The sequence below is a fragment of the Heterodontus francisci genome, chromosome 24 (genome assembly GCF_036365525.1).
Source record: "Heterodontus francisci isolate sHetFra1 chromosome 24, sHetFra1.hap1, whole genome shotgun sequence".
NCBI lineage: Eukaryota > Metazoa > Chordata > Chondrichthyes > Heterodontiformes > Heterodontidae > Heterodontus > Heterodontus francisci.
In genome coordinates this window covers 27143382-27161207 of record NC_090394.1, presented here as the reverse complement: position 1 = coordinate 27161207, position 17826 = coordinate 27143382, and the positions used below count along the sequence as shown (strand labels likewise).

At 42.8% G+C, this 17826-nt stretch overlaps 1 protein-coding gene across 1 annotated transcript in view; it reads left to right on the top strand.

Annotated features, from left to right (window-relative positions):
- The window catches only part of wipi2 (WD repeat domain, phosphoinositide interacting 2), an 81345-nt gene that overhangs the window by 54883 nt on the left and 8636 nt on the right, over window positions 1–17826 (top strand). The window contains exons 6-10 of the mRNA XM_068055795.1: window positions 1149–1241; window positions 6385–6455; window positions 8980–9087; window positions 10911–11075; window positions 11633–11740. Coding sequence (XP_067911896.1) covers window positions 1149–1241; window positions 6385–6455; window positions 8980–9087; window positions 10911–11075; window positions 11633–11740 — 545 coding nt within the window. The remainder of the gene's footprint in view (window positions 1–1148; window positions 1242–6384; window positions 6456–8979; window positions 9088–10910; window positions 11076–11632; window positions 11741–17826) is intronic.

The window sequence follows — 17826 nt, the reverse complement described above, 5'->3', positions numbered from 1 at the left end:
GTGTTGAGTGTTGGAAGCTTTTCTTTGTGAACTGGGATTTGAGTGTAATCCATTAACATAGGGACAGGAGTAGGCCATTTAACCCCATGAGCCTGTTCTGCCGCCATTCAGTGAGATCATGACTGAAGAGATATCCTTGCTTTAGAAAACCATGCTCATCAAGGTAAATTTCTGGGAGTCTATTGCCCATTTATCAGCCAGCAAGGCTGGAAATACCCCTGCGATTGTTGACTCAGCTGTCTATTCTGAGCAGCCTAGAATTGGGTTGGTGGTTCCTTTGGAGTTTGGTTTGCAGAAAAGCTGTATTTTAACTGTACTGGACAGCATTGTGGTTTAAAACATTGCCAGTTATCTACTGGATCAAGGTTGAAATTAAACCCAGACAGATTGAATGAGCACTGAAAGCATATATTCGCTTTCTCCTCTCTGAGGTTTCAATTTCATTTTCTTTGGGTATCAGTCTACAGAAAAGCAAAGTGCTCCACAGTACACATCACAACTAGTGCATGAAGAAGTAACTGTCAGTATGTGGGACTGTTTCTGTGATGATTCAATCAAATATAATCATTTTGCATAAGTGAAGACCCTGCTTTGGTCCAATTGATCGTTCTGATGGTGTACATTGTCATAAAGCAAAAAACAAAACAAATTTTAATTATTCTGTTTTTTTTGCATGCTGTTTTAGCATACATGCAATTTGTGAGTAGGGGTTGAGTTGGAGTATAGTTGCACAGTCTGTCACTTCAGATGACCTGTTAAATCTTGAGATAACGATCCTTTGCACACAGTATTATCTTGCGCACATTGCGTAATGTTTACAAAGAACTGTAATAGAATACTTTTAAATGTGAACATTTCAAATATCTGATGTACAAATTTTCATGGCCCCTGCAATGAGATGGCAATGATTTGAAGGCCTTTGTGACATAAGCAAATGCTTGATATTGATCATATCAGCATTATGTGGTTGATTTTTAGCATGATGAGATTCTGAATTATTCATTCTCTTCCTTGTAAAATCATATTTTACCCTGAGCTGTTATTCCTTAGAGTAACATGCACAAAAGCAAATGAGGATGGATTGTTTTTTTACCTCCTAGTGTTTAGTAAAAAATGTTTACGTAAGGCACTTTTTCATTATTTTAAAGAGAGCTGCTAATATGATCCCGGCTCATGACAGTCCCCTTGCTGCTCTGGCATTTGATGCAAGTGGTACGAAACTGGCGACAGCCTCTGAAAAGGTAAGCCATTTGAGGCAGACACGTAACATGTTTTGCATAGTGAGTTTTAGCATTGTTTGTTCGCAATAACAATAGAATGCAAAAAGAAGTTATTTCTTGATAGGCTAAACATTCAACAACAACATGCATTTATATAGCACCTTTAACATAGCAAAACATTTCAAGGCGTTTCACAGAGGCATTATCAAACAAAATTTAACACCGAGCCACATAAGGAGATATTAAGACAGGTGATCAAAAACATGGCCAAAGAGGTAGGCTTTAAGAACATAAGGACATAAGAAATAGTAGCAGAAGTAGGCCATTCAGTCCCTTGAGCCTGCTCCACCATTCAATAAGATCATGGCTGATCTTCTACCTCAATTACACCTTCCCACACTATCTCCATATCCCTTGCTTCCCTTAGTATGCAAAAATCTATGCTCTCTCTCTTGAAAGTATTTAACAACTGAGCATCCAAAGCTCTCTGTGGCAGAGAATTCCAAAAGTTCACAACCTTTTCAGTGAAGAAATTTCACCTCATCTCAGTCCTAAATGGCCAACCCTTTATTCTGAGACATTGACCTCCTAGTTCTGGACGCCCCAGCTAGGGGAAACATCCTCCCACCATCTACCCTGTCACATCCCTTAAGAATTTTATACATTTCAACGACATCATCTCTCATTCTTCTATACTCTAGGGAAGATGGGCCTAGTCTACTCAATCACATCCCATAAGGCAGTCCCTTCATCCCAGGAATCAGTCTGATGAGCCTTTGTTGTACTCTCTCTAAGGCAAGTATATATTCCTTTAGTTCAGGAGACCAAAACTGTTTTCCAGGTGTGGTCTAACCAAGGCCCTATACAGTTGCAGTAAGTCCTCTTCACTCTGTTATTGTCCGAACCCTTTGTAATAAAGGCTAACCATACCATTTGCATTCCTAATCACTTGCTTTACCTGCATGTGAACTTTGTGATTTGTATACAAGGACACCCAGGTCCTATTGAACATCAACATTTCCTAGTCTGTCACCATTTTAAAAAATATTCTGCCTTTCGATTTTTCCTGCAAAAGTAGGTAACTTCACATTTCTCCGCATTATATTCCATCTGCCACATTCTTGCCCACTCACATAATCTGTCTATATCCATTTGCAGCCTTCTCACAGTTAACTTTCCCACCTAGCTTTGTAGCGTCAGCAAACTTGGATATGTCACACTAGGTTCCCTCATCTAAGTCGTTGATGCGGGTTGTAAATAGCTGAGGTCCAAGCACCGATCCTTGCGGCAGCCTACCAGTTAGAGCCTGCCAACCTGAAAATTAACCATTTATTTTTACTGTCTGTTTTCTATCTGTTAACCAATCCTCAATCCATGCTAATATATTACCCCCCATCCCCATGAGTCCTACTTTTGTATTGTAACCTCTTGTGCTGCAACTTACTGAATTACGGGCCATCTTAAAGGAGGCAAGAGAGAGCTGGAGAGATCTAGGGAGGAATTCCAGAGGTTAGGCCATAGGTATCTGAAGGCACAGCCGCCAGTGTGGAGCAATGAAAATTGGGGATGTGTAAGAGGCCAGAATTGGAGGAGCCCAGAGATCTTGGAGAGTTGTAGAGCTCAAGAACACATATATGTACACATGCAATGATGTGAGTAATTTCAGCTAATAAACTATGAGCAAGAAAGCTCATCCAACCTGTATCAGATTGCTGCAACTTTTAAGTTATGCCCGTGAAATAAAACGGACAGTGGCCGCATGGATACGAAGTTGGCTGAGTGCCAGGAAAAAGGAATAGTGGTGAACGGTTGTTTATTGACTGGACGGAGGTGTGTATAGTGGGGTTCCCAGGGGTCCGTACAAGGGCCATTACTTTTGATGATATATGTGTTAATGACTGGACTTGGAGGTACAGGGCACAATGTAAAAATTTGCAGATGACACAAAACTTGAAAGTATTGTGAACTGTGAGGAGGATAGTGATAGACATCAAGCGGACATGGGTAGGCTGGTGAAATGGGCACATACATGGCAGGTCAAATTTAGTGCAGAGAAGTGTGCTGTGATACATTTTGTTAGGAAGAATGAGGGAAGGCAATATAAAATAAAGGGTACAAATCTAAAGGATGTGCAGGAACAGAGAGACCTGGGGGGGTGGGTATATGTGCACAAATTCTTGAAAGGCAGGGCAGGTTGAGAAATTACTTAAAAAGGCATACGGGATCCTGGGTTTTATAAATAGAGGCATCAAGTACAAGAGTAAGGAAGTTATGATGAACCTTTATAAAACACTGGTTCGGCCTCAACTGGAATATTGTATCCAATTCTGGGCACCACAACGTTAGGAAGGATGTGAAGGCATTGGAGAGTGTGTAGAAAAGGTTTACGCGATTGTTTCCAGGGATGAGAGACTTCAGTTACATGGGTAGATTGGAGAAGCTGGAATTGTTTTCCATAGAGAAGAGAAGGTTCAGAGGAAATTTGATGAGAGGTTTTCAAAATCATGAGGGGTCTAGACAAAGATAGGGAGAAACTTTCCATTGGCGGAAGGGTCGAGAACCAGAGGACACGGATTTGTGGTGATTGGCAAAAGAACCAAAGACGGCATGAGGAAGGACTTTTTTACGCGGCAAGTGGTTAGGATCTGAAATACTTGTCTGACAATGTGTGGAGGCAGATTCAATTCTGATTTTCAAAGGGGAATCGGATAAGCACCTGAAAAAAAAAATTGCAGTGTTACAGGGTAAGGGAGGGGGTGTGAGGTGAGCTGAGTTGCTCTTCCAGAGAGTCAGCGTGGATACAGTAGGCTCAATGGGTTCATTACGTGCTGTAATCATTCTATGCTGAATACTGTGCTACACACTGTGGGCTGAATTTTGTGAGAGGCAGCGGTCCTGGCACTGGGCTGAAAAGCCAGGGGTAACCCCGCCTCTGCACTTTTTCAGGCCCCCGGAGCGATCCTCTGGTCTTTGACTGTCAAAGTTGAAGGGGGTGGGATCCCCATCCCTTTAAACACTTAATACAGATGGGGATCCTGCGCCCAAGAGCTGCCAGCTAATCACAGGGCTGACAGCTCAACAGTATCGGCAGCATCACCAGGAAGGGTGACCGCTGCCGATACTGCAGAGGCTTCGGACCCAGGGCTAACGTTGAAACCCCGGGCCCGAGGTAGGTGAGGTGGGGTTGCCGGGGCCGGTCCGGAAGGCCCTAGCGAGAGGGTGGGCGTTCGGTCCAGGGGAAGGGTGTCCTGGGGGGTACATTGGTTACCAGGGAGTTCCTCTGTGGGCCATGAATTGCCCATGAAGGAAGGACCAACCCCCCCACACCCCCACAACCGCAAGCCCGCAAGGAGGGTGCCTCATTTACCAAGGCATCCTCCCCACATGGTGGAGGCTCCCACCCACCGACCAGCCTCTGGTAAGATCCCAGCATCGTCAGGAAGAGGCCCTTAATTGGCTGTCAGTAGGCCACTTTAGGGCCTTGCGTGGCCTTTGGGCGAGAAGGCCGATATTGACCTATCCCGCTCCCGGCAAGATCGGGTCTGGCAGGCCCGGCGTTTGGTTCTGAGGCGCCGGCTGCCGCTCTAATTCTCCGGCCCCCCCACCACAAAACCTGGCGTTGGACTGGGAACAAAATCTAGCCCTATGTTTTACATTGAACTAGTTTGTTGTACCTCAATCCGTTAAACCCAAGTTGTTGATTCACTTAAATCCATCCACAGGTGATTTTTTTCAAGGGTCACAATCATCTGTATTTAAAAAAAAATATCTAATGGGATCTAAAACCTCTAGCCCTGCACCAATTCCAACAGCTGACTTTTCTGTATTTCTAACTGAGTGGGTGGTTTCCTAGGCCATTTCAGAGGGCAGTAAGCATTAACCATATAGTAGGGTCTGATTTTGTATGTTGTCCAAACCTGGTAGACTGGCAGATTCTCTTTAAAAATTCGCTGCGAACAAATCATTCTATCTTGCTGTATGCTGCAGACTTGCCAGCTTGGATGTTCACCTGATAATGCAATATAGTGTATCAAAACCTTGGCTTAAAATTATTTCAAGTTCTAAAAGTGGCTAAATTAATTCTGATTTAAGAACTATCAATTGAGCCCTGAATCGAGAACTTTGAAAAATGTCAGTGTCGAATCATGGCAATTACAGCACAAGAGAAGGCCATTTGGCCCATTGTTCCTGCCTTGGTGCTTGCTTTTTTTCCAAAAAAAAATCTTGGGATGTGGACAATGATGACATGGCAGGATTTACTTCCACCTTCTTGAATGTAGCAGTTGTTTTCACAACTTAATATGTGACTTCCTAGGCAATTTCAGAAGACATTAAGAGTGAACCACATATTATAAGTCTGGAGTTTTGTGTAGGACTGACTTGGTAGGCTGGCTGGCTCTCTTCACTAAGGACATTAATCAGCTAGTTGAATTTTTATGACAATTGTCAGTTTTACAGCTTTATCGGATTTATTTAATTCATTTTCATGACTTGCCATGGTGGGATTATGAACTTGCAACTGCTGGGTTGCCTGTTCAGTATTGTATTCACTACACCACCATACCAGCAGTTGGAGTGTCTAATCCTATTTCTCTCGTTGTTCCCTATATCTTTTTATATTCTTCCTTTACGAGTACTTAAGCATAAGGCGTGATGGAAAATTTAAAATAAGAGGGACCTTTCCTTGGCCTAGAGGTCAGACAGATAAGACATTGCTGGCCTAAGGCGCATGTGACCTGCTGCTACAAATATGTGGGAATGGCCCAGTGTGACTGGCCTTCCAGTGTACTTTCTGTCCCTGTTGCAAAGTACCTTGCCTTTGGCAGCTTCACGAAGACCAGAAGTTGCTATATAGAACATAGTGATTCCATACCCATTGGTTATCACTTTGGTGCAATGCACTGCTGCACCAGGCTGCTGTTCAACCACTTTGTCTTCATACTGTTGATAAGGTCTATGCTCTATGTAAGTGAGTATATTTATGTTCATTAAATAGTATTTTGCACTTTTTGTCTTTTAAACAGTCCTGGAGTTGTTTTTTAATAAATATGTTTATATACTGCTGAACAATAATATTTCCTTATTGAATCAGCTTTACTTAGTACAACTTTTGCCTTCATGCTTCTTTTGCTGATTTTGTTTCTTTCGCCTATTGTATCTTCAGGGAACAGTAATCCGAGTGTTCTCCATTCCAGAGGGACAGAAACTCTTTGAATTCCGAAGGGGGGTCAAGAGGTAAAAAATGAGGGCAAAGTTAAACTTGACGTTTATGCATATGTTTTTCACAATAATATGGTAAAACATTAGTCACCGTGGTTTTAGACGAGTATAATCCTGTCTGGAAAACCTGCTGGACTTCTAACAAACTAACAACCAAGTTAACTAAGAAACATAAGGACATAAAAATAAAACAAATTGGAGCCATTCAGTCCTTCACAAATCTATCAAACTCCGTCTTGAACGTGCTCAACAACTGAGCCGCCACAGCCCTCTGGGATAGGGAATTCCAAAGATTCACAGCCCTTTGAGTGAAGCAATCTTTCCTCATCTCAGTCCTAAACTCCGTATTCTGATACTGTGAACCCCCTAGTTCCAGACTCTCCGGCCAGGGAAACATCCTCCCACCATCTATCTTGTCAAGCCCCTTTAAGAATTTCATACATTTCAATGAAATTACCTCTTGCTCTTCTAAAATCTAGGGAATATAAGCCTACTTTATTAAATATCAAAATGTGAATAACTTCACATTTCTCCACATTGTATTCTGTCTGCCACATTCTTTCTCACTCACTAAACCTATCTATATCTCTTTGCAGCCCTTTTGCATCCTCCTCACAACTTACTTTCCCGCCAAGCTTCATATTGTCAGCAAACTTGGATATATTACACTTGGTTCCCTCATCTAAGTAATTGGTACAGATTCTAAACTGCTGATGCCCAAGCACTGATCTTTGCAACACCCCACTAGTTTAGAGCTTGCTGACTCAAAAATGAGTTAGTTTATTCTGTTTTCTGTTCCTTAACCAATTCTCAATCCATGCTAATATCAATCGAATCTCCTAAACTCATGAGCCCAAAATTTGTGTAATAACCTTTTGTCTGTCACCTTATCGAATGCTTTTTGAAAATCCAAATACATCACATCCATTGGGTCCCCCCTTATTTACAACCTCAAAAAACTCTTAACAGATTTGTCAAACATGATTTTCCTTTCATAAATCCACATTGACTCTTCCAATCATAGGATGATTTCTAAGTGCCCTGTTACCATGTCTCTAGTAATAGATTCTAGCTTTTTGTCTACTACTGATGTCAGGCTAACTGGCCTGCAGTTCCCTGTTTTCTCTCCCTCCTTTTGTGCGTAGTGTGGTTATGTTTGCTACCTTACATTTTGCAGGGACCATTCTAAAACCTTGAGAATTCTGGAAGATCGAAACCAATGCATCCACTATCTCTCTAGCCACCTCTTTTAAAATCCTAGATTGTAGGTTGTCAGGTCCAGGGGATTTGTTGACTTTTCGTCCCATTAATTTTTCCAATACTATTCCTGTATTAATACTGACTTCTTTAAATTCTTCATTCTCAGTAGACCTTTGGTTCCTCATTATTTCCTGTATTTTTTTGAGACTTCTACCAAAAGAAGTCTTTGGCTTCCAAAAGACATTTGAAAAAGTTTCACAAAAACGGCAGCAAGTTAAGCTCAAAGCTGTAGCGATTCATGATAAATGTTGTAAATGGATAAGAGACTGGCTGAATAATAGAAATCAATGGTTGCTTGTTAAAGGAATGACATTGGGTTGGGAGGAGGGAGTTGTGAGCTGGTTGCTCAGTGTTTAGGGCCACCACTGTTTCTATTTCAATGAATAATATGGATCCAAAAACCCAATGCAATGTAAAATTTGCAGGTGATGCCAAATTGGAGGGGCAGTATAATCGAGGAAGGAAGCTCAAATTACAGACTGAGTTAGGCAAAATATGTAGGTGGACAGAACAATGGTAGATGAAATGTAATGTTGAAAATGTGTAAAGTGTTGCTCATAGGAAGGAAAGTAGGGTCTTGTAGATACTCCATGAATGATATTGAAATAGCTAAGAAAGAAGGTGAAAGAGATCTAGGAGTCTTAATAGATCAGTGCTCCGCATGTCCAAACCATACAAAGCAGCCAACAGAACAATGATCTAAATGACCAGAACAGTTGAAGACAAGTCAGAGAAAGTTGTGATGAAATTGTACGATGCTCTAGTCACACCACATCTTGAGCATTTTGTCCAGTGCTGGCCACTGAAGCTCAGGCAATATTCAAGTGCTAGAGGCAGTGCAGCTAAGAGTCACAAGACTGATCCCTAGTGTGAGGATGAGTTATGAGGAAAAACTGAATAAATTTGAGCTTTTTATCTTAGATGGGAGGCTTCTGGAAAATGATCATAGGTATTTAGGATAGTAAAATAAATGGAAAAGCTAAATCTGGAATGTTATGCTAATCTAAATTGAGGGATCAAGACAAGGAGACACAGGTTTAAACTCGTTAAAAGTATATTTAAGACTGCTCTTGGGTGTGCTACTGCATTAGTGTCACTCAACATTGACTACACATGGAATGCACTTCCAGACAAATGCTTTGGTATTTTAGCAGAAAAGTAGCATAGAGAGAAATTAATTATGTTGTGTTCTTATCATAGGATTGTTAACATTAATATCTAGTTTTCAGTTTGATAAGCAGGTTCTCCTTTCCTCAGTGACTTGTTTCTTGCCATTTAGGTGCGTGAGTATTTGTTCACTAGCATTCAGTATGGATGGAATGTTCCTGTCTGCATCCAGTAACACAGAGACGGTACATATCTTCAAACTGGAGACACAAAAAGAAAAGTAGGTAAACGCTAAAATAATTGTCAGTAATTGATTGACAAGCATCATGAGTGTAAGATTTTCCATTAAGCACCATCAGAAGAACAGTGTTATGTTTATCATGACTATTTTCAAACACTTTCCAGAATATACTGTGCAAGTGGTCATTAATTTACACATCCAGCTGTGGATAATAACAGATACACAGACATACACACCTGAACTTTTCCCCCCTCAGTCGCAGCGACAGTTGAGAAGGTCGCCACTATTGAGGAATGCAATGGCCCCACAACTTCTGGCGACCTGATTTCAGCTGAAATCCAGAAGTAGCGGGGTGTCTCAATGGTCTCCAGAGGAGCCCACAGTGCCAGATGTGTCATTGTGATTCTTAAAACAGCAGGGACCATTAATTTGAGAATTTTGCCTATTTGTGCACAACGTGCACAGATTTTTACATGCAGAAAGTTAGGGCACATAATCACAGGCATAAGCCAGCAAAGTTAGTGAAAAGTAAATCTGTCAGGCAGGGTAAATGAAAGTATCAGCAGTAAAATCCAAGGTTTCATTGCAGTAGACTGTTACCATTGGCAATAAAAATGTTTTTAATGATTCACATGGCTCCCCCCGCTCCTCTTCCCCCTGTTCCCCAGCACCTCTTCCGTTCTTCTCCTGCTCCCCCGGCTCCGCTTCCATTCTTCTCCTGCATCTCCGGCTCCTCTTGCATTCTTCCCTTGCTCCTCAGGCTCCTCGTTCCCCTCTTCCCCTGCACCCCCGGCTCCTCTTCCATTCTTCTCCTGCTTCCCTGGCTCCTCTTCCATTCTCCCCTTGCTCCTCCTTCCCATCATCCCCTGCGCCCCTGGCTCCTCTTCCTCTCCTCCTGCTCCCCGGCTCCTCTTCCCTGTTTCCGGTCCATCAAGTGCTGTTTCCGACATCACCTTGACTGAGGAGCCGTACTGGGGTGAGATGAAGAGGAGCCAGTGTTTGGTGGGGGTGGAGGGGAGCAGGGGAAGTGGAGTGATGGGGGTAGGTGGTGAAGAGGAGCTGGGTGGTGAGGGACAGACCCTGATTTTGAAAGCGGTTGTAGAAGTGTTAAAAGTTTCTAACCATTTTGAAAAGTGTCATAGCAGTTTTAAAATATTTCAAATCATTACATAAAAGAAAAACCCTTGCCTCACATTGAGCTGAAGACTGACCTCCAGGTCCGTGTCTTCTGCTCGTGACATCACTGGGGGCATTGTTTCGCTGGCAGTGTGCCACGCTGGAAGACCTTGCTATTTGTCCCACCTCTAGGCCCTGGGGCAGCAAGAAGAGGAGATTCTCGCTGCAGCCTATGAACTAGGTAAGTATGGATATTTTTGTGTACTCAGTGGCGAGCACTGCTGCTTTGGCGCTGACAGGAAAATCTGGACTATAGAGTCTGATATGCGCATTCTGTTTGTCACACTTCCTGTGTGATGATTTTTAATGCTGAGTATTACTTTTAACTGTAAGGTATGCATGCTTGTGCAGACTTCCCTACCAGTGGGGGAGAGAAAATCAGGGGGCTTGTCACCAATTGTGGAACAAGCTTGGGAGGCTGAGTACTCCTGTTCCTAAGTTCCATTACTGTGGTACACCTTCTGGCAGCTGTCTCAGAAATGGCTTTGGGAACAGTTTACCTAATTGCCCCATTCTGTCAAAGGCTGATATGGAAGGGGAATATGTTTTATAAAAAAATAACGATGTGTGATTTGAAATAAAATATTTATTCAGCAACTCCCCCTCTGCCTCTGAAAGTGGTGGGATGGGGCTGCTGAGGAGCAGAACTGGTCACATCATATTTCCGAATGTCTCTCTTTGTCCAGACCACAGGAAGAACCAACCACATGGACCGGTTACTTTGGGAAGGTGCTCATGGCTTCTACTAGTTATCTGCCTTCCCAGGTCACCGAGATGTTCAACCAAGGCAGGGCATTTGCGACTGTCCGATTGCCATTCTCAGGGCACCGAAATATCTGTGCATTGGCAACGTAAGTATAACATTATGCTAAACATCAGAAACGGTGGCAATGTTCGAAGAATCCATCATGGGCCTGGTTTAAAAGAAAATACACAGAACCTTTATTGACTGTCAAACTGAGCATTTCATTAGCTTTGAGTTGTTAGTGGTATAAAACACATTGGGTAGACAGTAAGTTTGATTGTTCAATATTGCAGTCTGATTGGGAAGTTGCCGCTCTTGGTACAATGTTTGTTGCTTATTGGTCTGAGATAATGAAATATTAAAATAAAGAAACAAATATTGAAAAGAGTTGAGCAAAAGAAATCAGATAGCAGAAGGGAAGAAACCAAAAATCAATCTGAAAGGAAGAAATGGGACATCAGGAAGGGTTGGAGAAGTGGGAATCGAAAGAATTGTGAGAAAAAATCAGAGGATAAATAAGGAAAAATGAGATGCATTTTATTTAGACAAGTATCAAGCAGTGGAAGTTGTCATCCATTCCATTCTTCACTTCACCAAGAAGTAGGAGGAAAAAAAACAGTAGCTGCTATGATCTTAATTTGACATTTGATTCTGTTGTTCCAGAATTCAGAAGATTCCTCGGCTATTGGTAGCAGCGGCAGATGGTTATCTCTACATGTATAATTTGGACCCACAAGAAGGGGGCGAGTGCACACTAATGAAACAGCACAAGTAAGCAACACGGCACTGGCCCGCTGGAAGTACGTTCCAGAATTAGCTGCGTGAAATGATTATTTGAAACTCTTAGCCGTAAGATGAAACCTGTTAGTTCAGATTTTGTGGTGGTAATGACAGTGAAACTGTCAGCATTAGCTGTCAATTCTCCACTGAAACTGACAGCAACGTCTGGAGCCTGCACATGTGCAGAATAACACGGAAATCCAGAAGTTGCTGTCAGTGATTTTACACTTCTCCGAGATGTGCTGTTGAGGCACCCTGAGACTGCAATCAATGGGAAATCTGTGACAAGAACTTTCACTCTTACGCTGTTAGAATTGCTGTAAAAAAAATACCCTGGAAAAGTTACACCTTGTTAGATGAGGTGTAACTGTGTTTTTAATGGCATAGTAATTTCATAATTACTGCTAAATGGGCCTGAAAAGTTAATTTTATATTTGTGGAATATCAAATTTCACCATTATGATAAAAACAAAATCACATTTCAAATTTTTAAAAGTTTATTTATATTGCTATTTTAGTTTCTATCTGAAGCCAGTCATTAAAAGTGACGGATAAAATGCTTATAACTTCCTGATTTGCAGTCTGTGACAATAATTCAATCTGGCTACTTAACCTGCTTCATGACATCACTGCTGCTGCACACCTGGAAATCCCCTTGACTTGGAAGCAGATTTAAACTGCCTTTGGGAAAGGGGAAGTCTACTTTGGTGCCGACTGTAAAATCCACAGTGGCGCAGTGGTTAGCACTGCAGCCTCACAGCTCCAGGGACCTGGGTTCGATTCTGGGCACTGCCTGTGTGGAGTTTGCAAGTTCTCCCTGTGTCTGCGTGGGTTTTCTCCGGGTGCTCTGGTTTCCTCCCACAAGCCAAAAGACTTGCAGGTTGGTAGGTAAATTGGCCATTATAAATTGTCACTAGTATAGGTAGGTGGTAGGGAAATATAGGGACAGATGGGGATGTTTGGTAGGAATATGGGATTAGTGTAGGATTAGTATAAATGGGTGGTTGATGGTCGGCACAGACTCGGTGGGCCGAAGGGCCTGTTTCAGTGCTGTATCTCTAATCTAATCTAATCTAATGTTTTCAACCCATGTTTGTTTGTTTGACTGAGAAATAGAAGAATGCGAAGAAGCCCTAACTGAGGCAACAAATAATGTATCTTTTTTGAAAAAAATAATGTAACTCTGCATTTCAGATCCAGTAAAAATAATAATTTAACACACTTGCTGCACGATAAGACTTAGACGATCTTCCTTGGAATAACTGCACTCTAGAAACTAAAAAATATGTAGAAGCTGAACTTTCAATTGTTCAGAATGCAGCTCTACTTTTGCATCTCCCATATCTCTAAGAGAGCAAGACTACACCTTCTACTGGCCGGGTAGGGATCCTGAAGAACCAAGACAGCATGGAGTGGGCTTCGCCATCAGAAACTCTTTGCTCAGCATGATAGACCCACCTTCAAATGGCTCGGAACGCATACTGTCCATCCGACTGCTCGCCACCTCTAGTCCTGTACACTTACTCAGCATCTATGCTCCAACACTCTGCACCCCACCTGAAGTTAAAGACACGTTCTACGAGGAACTCCATTATATCATCAGTAGCATCCCCAATACCGAACATTTGTTCCTGATGGGGGACTTTAACGCCAGGGTTGGGGCCGACCATGATTCATGGCCCTCCTGCCTTGGGCGCTATGGCATTGGAAGGATGAAAGAATGGACAGAGACTGCTGGAGTTGTGTACCTATCACAACTTCTACAGCACCAACTCGTTCTTTCGTACTAAACCCTGTCACCAGGTTTCATGGAGGCACCCAAGATCACGTCATTGGCACCAGCTGGACCTCATCGTCACAAGGCGAGCCTCTATAAACAGTGTCCAAACCACACGCAGCTTCCACAGTGCGGACTGCGACACCGACCGCTCCCTGGTGTGCAGCGAAGTTAGACTCAAACTAAAGAAGCTACATTACTCCAAGCAGAAAGGCCACCTGCGCATCAGTACTAGCAGAATTTCTCGTCCACAGCAGTTATATAAGTTTCTAAATTCATTTGAAAAAGCCCTTCAAAACACTCCTGCAGGGGATGCAGAGACGAAGTGGGCCCACATCAGAGACACCATCTATGACTCAGCAATGGCCACCTTTGGCAAACGTGAGGAGCAGAATGCAGACTGGTTTCAATCTCACTTTGAAAAGCTGGAACCTGTCATAGCCGCTAAACGCACTGCACTGTTAAACTACAAGAAAGCCCCCAGCGAGTTAACACCTGTAGCACTTAAATTAGCCAGAAGCACTGCATAAAGAACAGCCAGGCGCTATGCAAATGACGACTGGCAACACCTATGCAGTAATATTCAGCTGGTCTCCGACACCGGAAACATCAGAGGAATATATGATGGCATTAAGAGAGCTTTTGGGCCAACCATCAAGAAGATTGGCCCCCTCAAGTCTAAATCAGGGGACACGATCACTGACCAACGCAAGCAAATGGACCGCTGGGTGGAGCACTAACTAGAACTGTACTCCAAGAAAAATGACACTGATTCCGCCCTCAATGCAGCCCAGTCTCTGCCAGTCATTGATGAGCTGGACGAACAGCCAACAAAATCGGAACTCGGTGATGCCATCGATTCTCTAGCCAATCGAAAAGCCCCTGGAAAGAACGGCATTAGCCCTGAAATAATCAAGAGTGCCAAGCCTGCTATACTCTCAGCACTCTATGAACTGCTTTGCCTGTGCTGGGATGAGGGAGCAGTACCACAGAACATGTGCAATGCCAATATCATTATCCTCTATAAGAACAAGGGGGACCGCGGTGACTGCTACAACTACCGTGGAATCTCCCTGCTAAGCATAGTGGGGAACGTCTTCGCTCGAGTCGTTTTAAACAGACTCCAGAAGCTGGCTGAGCGTGTCTACCCTGAGGCACAGTGTGGTTTTTGAGCAGAGAGATCCACCATTGACATGCTATTCTCCCTTCGCCAGCTGCAGGAGAAATACCGCGAACAACAGATGCCCCTCTACGTTGCTTTCATAGATCTCACCAAAGCCTTTGATCTCGTTAGCAGACGTGGTCTCTTCAGATTACTATCAAAGATCGGATGTCCACCAAAGCTACTAAGTATCATCACCTCATTCCATGACAATATGAAAGGCACAATTCAGCATAGCAGTCCTTCAACAGACCCCTTTCCTATCCTGAGTGGCGTGAAACAGGGTTGTGTTCTCGCACCTACACTGTTTGGGATCATCTTCTCACTGCTGCTCTCACATGCATTCAAGTCTTCAGAAGAAGGAATTTTCCTCCACACAAGATCAGATGGCAGGTTGTTCAACCTTGCCCATCTTAGAGTGAAGACGAAAGTACGGAATGTCCTCATCAGGAAACCCCTCTTTGCTGACAATGCTGTATTAACATCCCACATAGAGTATCTGCAGCGACTCAAACAGGATTGCGGCTGCCTGCAACAAATTTGGCCTAACCATCAGCCTCAAGAAAACAAACATCATGGGACAGGACGTCAGAAACGCTCCATCCATCAATATCGGCGACCACGCTCTGGAAGTGGTTCAAGAGTTCACCTACCTAGGCTCAACTATCACCAGTAACCTGTCTCTCGATGTAGAAATCAACAAGCGCATGGGAAAGGCGTCCGCTGCTACTGGCCAAGAGGGTGTGGGAAAATGGCACACTGACACGGAACACAAAAGTCCGAGTGTTTCAAGCTTGTGTCCTCAGTACCTTGCTTTAGGGCAGCGAGGCCTGGACAACGTATGTCAGCCAAGAGTTACGTCTCAGCTCATTCCATCTTCGCTGCCTCCGGAGAATCCTTGGCATCAGGTGGCAGGACCATATCTCTGACTCAGAAGTCCTCGAGGCATATACACCCTCCTGAGCCAGTGGTGCTTGAGATGGCTCGGCCATGTGAGCCACATGGAAGATGGCAGGATCCCCAAGGACACATTGTACAGCGAGCTTGTCACTGCTATCAGACCCACCGGCCGTCCATGTCTCCGCTTTAAAGACGTCTGCAAACACGACATGAAGTTCTGTGACATTGACCACAAAGTTGTGGGAGTCAATTGCCAGTGATTGCCAGAGCTGGCGGGCAGCCATAAAGGCGGGGCTAAAGAGTGGCGAGTTGAAGAGACTTAGCAGTTGGCAGGAAAAAGGACAGAAGCACAAGGAGAGAGTCCCGACAACCAATTTTTTCTGCAGTGCCTGTGGAAGAGTCTGTCACTCTAGAATTGGTCTTTATAGCCACTCCAGGCGCTGCTTCACAAACCACTAGGCGCTTACCTATTGTCTCTCGAGACAAGGAGGCCAAAGAAGAAGAAGATTATAGTGCCATTCTAAGCGGCTCACCAATCTGCTGTATGTAATGTAAATTTAAATAGCTGTGTAAGAAGTTGAGCATTAACAATGAAACAGCAGAGACACATTTGGAGAAATGAATCAATGGTGCATAATTGGGAGACTTGGGCAATCTTCTTGAAACAATTAATTTGATGTAAGTTTTAGGACCTGAATATTCTGCTTAATTTTTAGCTACGTGTGGTGATACTTTTTCTCATACAAATTGTCATTTCCCCAATGTTGTTGAACAGCTATCTTCAGTAGAAAACTTGTGTTTGAAATTGTTGTCTGTCTTACACTAAAAGCAGTTTGAATTATGTTAGTTTATGCCCCCTTATGAAATAAAATCAACTTTTATTGTACAGGGATTGGTATGATTGTGTGTGACAGGAGATACCCTATTTGTTCTCCAGAAGTACTACCTTGCACATATCTTCTTTTGATTAATACAAAGATATAATCTCATTCATGTGGAAATGTAATAGCTCTACGTACTGTTGATATGTTTACTTTTGGTTGTGTTATGGTTTAATGCCTCAGCCCTTCTGAGTTTTTGAGTGTTGACTGAGCAGTCAGATCTGAGCATCTGAACTATATTGTTATTGGGAGAAATTTTGTAGATCTATTGCTGTGTGACTTTCTGTCAAAAATAATCAGATATGGAGAACTTTAATTTGGGTGGAACTGGTCTTCCCAGTCAGCCTTTGGATAAACAACCTAAATGTACAATTGTGCTTTTCAGTCACTTGAATATTTGTTGAATGTGTTTCTCATCATAACAATTGTACTCCTTAATGTGCTGCATTTAAAATTCTTGAGTAAATTTTCATCTTCACCTCCTGGACTGTAAATGGGCGGACTGGGTTGTCTGCTGTTTATGAAAACCACCTGGCCCAGGTGGTGCAGATAGAAATCTGCCCTGCTATGCGTAATATTATAGACGTGTTGTTGACCACCTTAGTAGATAGAACTGTTCTCTCTGGATTTTTACAACTGTTGTATTCACTGATCACTACAGTGGAAATCCTCCATATTAATTGTAGTTCATTCTACCAAATCAGCTTGTGGGTTAAAGTGAGAGTATGCTGCAAGTTTTGAACTGACAATCATGTAATAAAATGCATAATGCACTAGGTGAATTAGTACCCGATACATTTGTTGTTGTACCATTATTAATAAGTCTGCTCTGGTTAGGGAACGGTTCTTCCACATTGGAGAATCTGCGTATTTGCACCAATAGTATGCTGGTGTATAAAGCAAGAAATGAAGGCACATCTTAATTTACAAAAGACAATTTAGAAGGTGTAACGTCGATGATGAATTGAGGGAGAACATAAATAGATGAGAATTGACCACAAACATTGTGATTTTAATACTTTTTTTTTCATTTGAATTGAGATCTGTATGCACCATTTTAGTTTGGTTGTGAATCTGCAATAGAAACTGGACATTTCACATAGGTTAGAAGGCTTCTCCTGAGGTTGGGACTAATGAACATAGGTTTATGTAAAGTGTTTAAATCCGAGGTGGCACATATTCCTAAAAGTTAAAAAGGCAAATATCCATATGTCATAGAGTCATTACGACACAGAAGGGGGCTTTTGGCGCATGGAGTCCATGTCGGTGAAGAATAAAGATTAAATCTGCTGTTCCCTCAGTTGTTAAACAGCGATTTTAAAGCTTATAAATCCCTGGTTAGGCCTTAGCTGGAGTA